At 43.2% G+C, this 9,114-nt stretch overlaps 1 protein-coding gene across 2 annotated transcripts; it reads right to left on the reverse strand.

Annotated features, from left to right (window-relative positions):
- Nucleotides 1–602: 602 nt before the first annotated feature.
- Nucleotides 603–8,552, reverse strand: LOC148054637 (uncharacterized). 2 transcript variants are annotated; one of them, XM_087766285.1, is made up of 4 exons: nt 8,225–8,552; nt 3,256–3,388; nt 2,718–2,847; nt 603–938 (listed from the first exon to the last, which is right to left on the reverse strand). In XM_087766285.1, exons 2-4 carry the CDS (start codon nt 3,356–3,358, stop codon nt 716–718), a joined length of 456 nt encoding a protein of 151 aa, XP_087622411.1. In that variant the 5' UTR covers nt 3,359–3,388; nt 8,225–8,552; the 3' UTR covers nt 603–715. The 2 variants fall into 2 exon arrangements, with proteins under 2 accessions (XP_087622411.1, XP_087622410.1); XM_087766284.1 differs by having other exon boundaries at nt 3,256–3,393.
- Nucleotides 8,553–9,114: the final 562 nt, after the last annotated feature.

Here is a 9,114-nt window from a genome sequence, read left to right on the forward strand (position 1 = left end):
GTCTTTCAGAGCGCTGGAAATTCTAAACCTGCCTGCTGAATAACAAGGTTTTGAGTGCCCAGTTCCAGGTAGCTAAAAAAAATGCTCTTTGCAGAAGATAGATGTTAAAGCTTGGTCCCTAGAATCTGACACATCTTCAGTCTTGAAACGTGATGCACAGACCAAGGTTATCCAACCATACCCACTCTCTGAACATGTGAACGGAGCATTCTTTGTACTGATGGAGAATAGGTTAAGGCTGTATTTTAAAACATATCTTCCTCTCCCCCTTCCTGCCCAGCTGGAAATGCCAAGCACTAATCTATCTTTCTGAATTCATCAGGCATTCAGCACTTTCAAAGATCAAATTCCCCAGCTGTGTCAGATGGAGTGCTGTAAAAATAGGACAGAGAGAAAAATTCACCTGATCTTTATAGAAAGAGCTTCCTCTGGTAAGCAGAAAGAATGACTGTATAGCCTGAAGGTATTCACACTCAAGTAGACTGAGCTTGTCAACTGATTCTGCTTGGGACACAAAACAGCCATCACTGAAGAACAGGGTCAGATTTCACCTACTGACCTAGGTTTGAAAGGCAGCAACAAAATGCAGAAGTTCTAGTCTCCTTAGTAAAGCTGACTTGTATGTGCTTTACTTTATTCTCTCTAGCAGCATCCCATAGAGAAAGGCTTAAGCAGATGAGAAAAATAAAGATTTCCCTTTTTTTCTGGTAGAAAATTAACTCCTCTGAGGTCTCCTGCGAGCATACAACCTTCTCCTATGCATGGGAAGTCTCCGCAGCTGAGTATTTCCACGCCTCTGGCTCTGCAGAGCATTCAGTCGGATGGGAAGGACGGTTTTGCTGATGACATTGAGGCGTTCATTCAGTTCTTCTAGCCTTTTCCTTATCGACTCGACTTCCCTCACAAGATTGTCCACAGCCGCCGAGACAGGGCGGAGGCTACAGAGAGAGTAATACAGGAGAGTAACTCAGTGTGAGGAGTGTTCCTGAGCATGCAAAATAATTTACCATGGCCTTGTGTTTGTTGGTGGGGAAGTTGCAAGGAACCGTTAAAAGATGCTTCCAAAGCCACCCTGACCCTTGGGTGGTGGGAACTTATCTGAGATGCCCCCGTCTGAACCCAAGAAACCACAAGCTTCATGACCAGCATGGGCGACATGCTCTTTCCATTCCCACTAAAGCGTATCTGGCTCGGTGCAGAATGACAGCTGGTTTATGAGCTCCCAGAAGCACTTCACAGCACTCCTGCTTTAAGGGGGGAGATGAAAACCATCCTGCATTGCTAGAACCAGCAGGGGTAGAGAAGAAGAGAGCAGCAATGCATGGCATTACCTATGAGGACTTCCCAATGAAGGGAAGGCTGCTGCGTGCCGTGGTGCAGCTGTGATTGCACAGCCCCCTGGCTGCTCCAGGCTGTGCCTCTGCCAGAGCTGAGGGAGGGGGAGAGCCAGGTTTTACATCATGATTTGGCAAGCTGAGGGCTGCACTGATGCACCAGTGTGCTTTGGGGTAACCATGTCCCTTCCCTTGGAGGGCTTCCTCTTAGTGTCCCTTTGGGTGTTACAAAGCACTGATGATGATTCTAATCTTACCTGATATTAATTAGTATTAATTACCCTCACTGTTAACCAGGAGCAGACATGGAAGCTGGGCCAGTGATTCCCATGGATTACTGTCAGTCCTCAATATTTCTAATGGACTGGCCTGTGTCCTTACCAGCAAACTCTTAATTCAAAGCCCTATGCAGGAAACATGGCTGAATAGTCTCATTACATCTCCCTGGACTGAAGTTAGAGCTTTCCAAATACATGACTTAATATCATCCCTGATAATCTTAGGCACCAATGAATTTCAGCACTGGCAGTGTGAGAGCTGTGATGAATTCTGTGCTAATAACAGCAGCCACCATGCAGTCAGGGAGAAATCCACATGATGCTAAAGGCTAGCATATAATCTATCAACTATATCCTCTTGAAACCCTAATTTGTACAGATATTGTGTGACCTTCTGACTAGTGCCATTTTATTCTTCTAGCCTTTCCTCCTCAACTGGTTCAATGCTTAGCAGTTGTGGACAGATATTCTTTTCTTTCTCCTAAAGAGAAAGCTGAGTTATGGAAGAGGACTATTTGCTTTAGGAACAACTCTGATTTAAGTGATATTTAGGTTTCTAGTATTCCCGTCTCATCTCTCTCTTTCATTGCTTTTTCCTCTCTGTTTCTGGAAATTTCAGATTAAATTAAATTTTGGGAGTGTGCTCAATTGCTAGTATTTCCTGCGATGCAAAGGGAGGATGTATGAGGACATGGACTGGTGAATAGCTTTCTCCGATCTGGGTGTTACAGAGATTGAAACCAAAAACATCACAGGCCAAATCAGCTTCTTCTCCCTGCCCTGTGGCCAAGTCCATGTGTGGATTTGTAGCACAATTCATTTTTCCAGCCTGTTCTCACAGGAGTGAGGTGCTGATGACAGCCTAAATTTTCTTTAGGATAATTCTTATAATACAGTCATGGCAACAGAGAATGTTTCACAATAGTCAGCAGAATATTCAGTTTACTGGAGTAATCAGAGCTGCTAGCACAACAGATACCAAGACAGTGGGCTTCGTCTCCCCACAACTGAGCAATCTGAAAGTTCATCTTAGAGAAGATTAATTCATCTCAAGGAAGGACACCCAGGAGATGACAGAATCCCACCTCCAGATGAAGGGAATTACCTGGAGAACTCAGGCAATAAAGAGCTTGGGTTGTTCAGCAGGGTGTGCTTCATTTGCCAGAAGATGCCGTTTCCCCATTTCTCAAGTGTTTGAGTAATGCTGTTAATGCCTTCTATGTTGACCTTGTCAGCTAGGTTAGCAGGACGTCCGTGGAAGAGAGGAAAATAAATGCAACAGAACAAGAAAACATGAGCCAGTGGTCTGAGTTTGATTCCACTCCCCATCACTTGAACTGAGTCGCAATGAAATGCCAAATATTAAATATATGGAGGATCTAAATTAAAAAGCAGATAACTTTCCCTCACAGTGTAATTTTCTACCTCCAGGTGCCCAAGGTTTCTGCTGTCACTGGATACCCCAGCTGATTATTTCTAAAACCATTTTTCTCTCCAGAAATCTCAGCAGCTACCCAGGAATCAAGAAAGAGCACTCATGAATGAGCACTGCGTGTCTCACTCCAAGGACAAAATAGGCGAATCTTCAGCTCTGACTTACTGAATGCCTCCCAGGCTGACCCACCACCACCACCACCTCTTACCGCCTTCTCTGTAGTTCCATTTCTGATGCTGGTCCAGAAAGTCCTCCTGGGATTTACTGCAGGGCAAGAGGATGAAGAAGAGGAAAAGAGGAAGAGTCACCATGATGGCGGTTCAAAGGATCTTGACTTCCCCCTGCTCTGCAGAGACAAAAAATATTGCTAACTGCTTTATTTGTCTCTTTACTCTCTTTCTCCCACTGGTCACCGCAACATCAAATCTCACTCTGATGATGTATTTCTTTAAAATGTTGTTCAAGTTGCTCGGCCTAGCTTTTACAGAAGCACAGGGACTGTTCTTTTTCACAAGTACAAACCTCCTTACTTTTTTTTTTCAAGCCATTGAGTGGTACAGAGATGCTTCATTAACTGGCAAGGAAAAGTAACTTTGCTTCTTACGTAGCCATGCTGGGATATCACCTTTTAGCTATAAATGTTCTATCAATGTCAGGAGGAGGTACTATGAGGTACAGAAGTAGCTGCATCCCCACTTTGCAATCATGGAAAGCAAGGTTCAAACCAGTGAAGCAATTAGTCAAGGATTTAATAGAGGCCAGAATACAAAATTGTTCTTTTAGATCTGATCCACTAACCAGCGGCAATAACTCAGATGCTGTTCAGTGATGGAGCCTCAAAGGCAACCCCACCCGGCATGTACTGTCTCCACCTTGCCCTGGTGTCAGGGAGTCAGTTCCTCCTGAGCAAATCTTCAGAGTAGGCAAGACAGGTATATGAACTGATGTGAGCATTTTCCTAAGCTCCTTGTCTTCTTTACCATCATTCCCAAGCCAATGGAAGTCAACCCTAACCTGCAGGCCCTCCTGGACAAGTACCATCTTGAAATGTGAGAGGGCAGGTCAGTCTCTCCACAGCTTACTCATGCTAATTTGTTATTCTGTCTTAATTACGTAGTCCCTCAGTGTTGAATCTGATATTTTTATTTTTTTTAAATGTCACGAACAGCTGTTCTGGTAGAAACTGGCTGGAAATACCAATTATGCACATATTGCACATAGCAAACAGAAAAAATGCATTGCCAAGTTCATGGATTTTAGTGATGATTTCAGTCATCCGTAGTCACAGTGATAGAGGGGCTCATGTGAGAAGAAGGCACATTCAGAAAATGCAAATTATTCCCCTGTTCAGGTACATGCATCAAAAGTCTAAGACATTAAAAGTCTAGGACAATGAGGACATTAAATTACTTTTTGAGTATCATATAACCCTCATCTCCTAACCATCCAGGAAGAATTCAGCCACCTCAAAACCTACTAGAAGCTGTAGCAAATAAAGCAGTACATAAATAAATCCTTTTACTTTGTGCCTTTCTTACATTCAATCACGAGTGTAATTTAATTGCAACTGCATTTATTTTTCCATATATTTAAAATAGCAGTATGAATATAGCCATACTGATGGAAAATGTCATGCTACTTTAAAAATATTACTTTCCACCTGTCAGGATGTATTTTGTACTCAGTATTCTTCTTCTAATTGCAGTATTCATTTAAAGGAAAAAAATAAATTACCTTCTTCCTATCTCACACATACATACACCTCTTCTTCTCCCCAACTCAGAGCTGCCAAAATGAAGATCTTTAAGAAGGTTTGATGATATCACTGAGGCGCATAATAAGAAGGTCTTCATGAACCTTCTTGAAACTATTATTTGCATTGACACCACAGCTCCTCTGCCTCTCTGCATTTCCAGATAAATACTCCAGCCTTTAGACCTTTTTTCCCCTCTTTTGATGACTATGCACTGCACATGCCTTTTTGATCTTCCCTGATGGGAAAGGACTTACCAGACATCAATGACTCTAATTGCAAATGATTTGAAAATGCTGCCAACATCAAGGAGGCAGTGTGGCTTCCCAGCTTATTTTAAAACATCCTGAAGAGATTGTCCATTCCTTACCCTTTCTACCTCCCACCTGTTTCAATACCCCAGGGCTGGAATATTTTGATATTTCTGGATTTGTTAAAAGAAGGGTGGTGATAAATTCCACCTACATCTGATACTGAAAATCCACCCTACTTGATCTCAAACTTTTTAAAATATTAGGTGTCCAAATGGATCACAAGACCCACATGCATTATTTGCGGGTTCCCCTCAGGGACCAGTTTCTTTGTAGGTTTGATCCTTGCATTCCTGAGGGCCTATTGTAATTTATTATCACAGTAAACATCAAGTTACAATCACCTTTGAAATAGATTCCTCTCTCTCAGACACAGAAATTGAGCAATCTTCCCTCTCTTAGGTGGAATTGTAGAAGGCAAATGGTTATTCACTAATAAGGTTTCTAACAGAAAAAGTCTGCAGGGTCATCTGTAATAGGAACCAGATCCCAAGCCCGTTGCAAATATGTCTTTGGATCCGTTGCAGTGTCGCATTGGAAAATAACACGGATTGACAAGCAGGGAAAACTCTCTTACATCCTTGGATGAAAGCGCTTTTCTAAGTCCAGAGAATAACACTAATAACATAGTAGCTTTGTTGTTCTTACTATTAATTACAGTAATTTCTCTGTCAGAAAATTACATCATATTCTACCCTTGGAGCAGGGTAGGCTCAGTGATTCACCAGACAGTCCCTTCATCTGCAAGCAATGAAGACATTGCATTATTACACAATATTTTTTTTCTTCTTTTAACCTCTCAGTTCCTCACTCTGGCATGATAAAAGAGCTCTGCTAGCTCAATACCCTGAGCACAGCCCTGCTGGGATCGGCAGTTGTGCCGATTCCCAAGTGTGAATCCCTGCCCCAAAGCAAAGGAGCGCTGCCAGGATTTGAACTCCCATCGCTGTCCCTCTCCCATTCACCCCTTCTGTTTCTTGCTGCTCCAGTATACTCCACTTCACACAGTGGGGAATGACACCAGAGCACTGAGATTTCACTGGTATCTGCCCCAGGTTTTGCCACATTAAGAGAAAACAGGTGATGACTTGAGTTCATTACTGCCCATGGATTGTGCTGTCTGCTAGGATATGGGGGAATTGCCTGGGTTATCCTCTCCTGGTGCCAAACACAGCTTCATTTCAGAGAGCCCTCTCTCCCCTGAAGCCTGAGGAGAACACACTTGTTCCTATTGCAGACATGTGAGTTGTTACATTACGATTTAGAGCTTGCCTGCCCCTTGTATATCAAGAGGGCCTGAAACCTTTCCCTGCACTTCTGACTGCTCTTAACACATACACTCTCCTGATGCCATGCATGAGCATCCCGGTGTGTTAGCTCAAGCCCATGCTTGCTTTGTGAGGAGGATTTTGTTGATGAGAGTTAGCAATCACTGTAGTGATACCTAAAATGAAGGATTTTTTTCTGCAATATTGGACTGAAAGTGAATTAGTTTTGTGGTTTTCATTTGAGACCCATTCTCCTCACATAATTTTCCCAAGTTCCTTTCGAGCTACTTTCAAACTAAAGCTGAAAAGTGATATTGGGTTTGGGGTTATTTGCAGAGAAATAAAATATACTTTTAAATGAATCAAGGAGTTTGATCTCAGGTAAATCATAAATACATAAAATGTAGCTCTCACTCCAATGGTAATGGATCTTTAAACATCAAAGTAAGTTTAAGATTCTCAATTTTGTAAAGGATCTCAATAGATAATAAAGGTATTTTTGCATACTGTTGGAATTTCTCTATCTTTATTTCCATATGCAATATTTTAAGAATATTTTATTTGTATTACTTACACACACCCAACTAAAATGTTCTGGTTTATGTATGAAGTCAAAGAAAGTTTAGGTGCTATAAACCAAATAGCTTTGCATTAAAAAAACATATAGCAGCTGCACACAATTTCTCAGTTAATGCCAGTTCTGCCAGAGGTCCCAGGCTGGGATCCTGAAAAGACTCTGAGCTTTTAGAGGAGAAAGCTGCCAAGACTGCAAGTCCAGAACAATCAAAGAATTTGCAAGGTCTACTTGCAAAGCGGATGGCATTTGTTAGCTCTCCAAGCAAAAAAAGTCAGAGTAATATAAACATTAGCATATGCTGATAGTATTATGTAATGGTGGAAAGATCAAGAAAAATGCCAAAAGCAATTTAAAAAACTGGATCGTACAATATTAACCCAGCCACAGTGGTACAGCTAGAATATCACCTGTTTCAAAAGTCCCTGTTAAAAATCCATTGTAAAGTATTATTCTTCAGTTCATATGTGTGTGGGTATAATGCTATATGTTGGTACACGTGCACACTCAGCTTTGGGTTATGCAGGAATAACAATATCTTGACTTTTTCAAGTTTGGCAACATATAGTGCTTTTGCATGTGATTAAGAGTTACACCGCTCATTTTCTACCTGGATGTTGTGTGAAAGCAAAGAGCACATGAATCCCTCAAATAGCTTGGCCATCCTGCTAAACAAAGGGATCTGACTGACAGCCCCAATGACTGACAGCTAGGGTGATGCTGTTGCCAGCAGGCAGGCATGCTGATGCTAAAGAAGGAAAAAAAAAAAGCCATCCAGGTGCAAAGCATATGTCTACTGCAAATCATAACATTAGTAAAGTACTGTTGGTTTTGAGGAGGTAATATACACCTTCTGCCTCTTCTCCAGGCGTACTTGCTTTTTCAGGATATGTCTTATCTCCATCTCTCTCATTCAGAACTTGGTGCTCCCTCTTAAGAAGTTTCCTCTCTCTCCCTGGATAGACACCCACAGACCTTGTACTCTCCATGTCTGCCTGTCTGGCTGTCTCTACGGATTTGCTCACTCTTCCCGTCTCCCTCCTTCTTTCACTTTGCACACCCCTGTTCTCTGGAAATGTAGGTAGCAATCCTCCAACCTCCAAATCCATGCCAGTCTGCACATGTTCCCTCCTCTCCTGGCTCTTCCCACAGGTGCCTTTAGAGTCCCTCAATGCAACAAGCTCTTTCCGAGGCGCATGGATGTGTCTCCTCCAGAGGAAGAAGTAAAACATTCCTGGGAAAGAAGGCAGAGAATTGCATACAAGCATTACCTGTGCTTTTGAGGCCAGTCCTTCTGTGACGAGGCTTCCAAATCTCTGCCTGCTTCTCTTCTCCTCACCACCCTTTCTGCATTTCAGCTTGCAATGAGTGATGTGTCTCTCTTCATTTCCCCGCTCTCTGTGTTTCCACAGTCTTCCCGTGGAGCCTCCTCCAGCTGTACCTCTCCTACCCCTCCCTCCCACTCCTGCAAGCTAGACATCTCCCCCCACACATGGAAGCCTTATGGGAAGGAAAGGCTGGGCGATGGAGCCCCTCTTGAAAGCAGCTCCGTCTGCAAGGACACCCGTATATTTTTGCCCCCGGTTCTTTTGGGCAGCTCTCAACGGCTGGCTCTCCAGCACAGCTGTACGACTTCTCTTACTAGTCACAGTTTCCACTATGCAGTGCTGTCTCTGGCTGCTTGAACCCTCCGGCCATCCAGCCATGAATTTGTTCACCGTGTTGTTCCTGCCTTTTAACAAACATGCCAATTAATCCCCTGCTGATTAGTTCATTCCTGATGCACTCTGCCAAATCTATTTCTGGTGGAATAAACAAGGAGGGATGAATCGGCTGCAGTGTTGTTATTTTTTTTCCCCTGCCCCCCTCCCCCAGGTCCGTGCATGCCAAATCAAACAGGCTCAGGCCTGGTCAGTATTCGATAAAGAGACTTCTGAAGGAACACAAGGTGTTAAAGGGATGATTTTTGTGAAGCAGGAGGTGGACCCCCAACTCCGATCCCGTGTCCGTGTCAGACTGACATTTTGCTGTGATTTGAGACGACGTGCAGCCACCACAGCCCGAAGCTGCACAATTGCTGCACACCCAGGCTCATGACTAGACCCATGGCACTGCTTGTGAGTGCCTTGGCCAAATCTGCATTCTTCCTGATATTACTTCT

This window comes from Nipponia nippon, unplaced genomic scaffold, assembly GCF_047370975.1.
Source record: "Nipponia nippon isolate SJK-2023a ecotype South Korea unplaced genomic scaffold, ASM4737097v1 scaffold_3, whole genome shotgun sequence".
Lineage (NCBI taxonomy): Eukaryota > Metazoa > Chordata > Aves > Pelecaniformes > Threskiornithidae > Nipponia > Nipponia nippon.

Bases quoted from the DNA above. Each gene is read 5' to 3' on its own strand.
- LOC148054637 (XM_087766285.1), bottom strand. From the start codon at position 3,358: ATGGTGACTCTTCCTCTTTTCCTCTTCTTCATCCTCTTGCCCTGCAGT. The intron at 2,848-3,255 runs GTAAGAGGTGGT...CTGCTAACCTAG, and splicing joins ATGGAACTACAGAGAAGGCG to CTGACAAGGTCAACATAGAA. The intron at 939-2,717 runs GTAATTCCCTTC...CTCTCTCTGTAG, and splicing joins TTATTGCCTGAGTTCTCCAG to CCTCCGCCCTGTCTCGGCGG.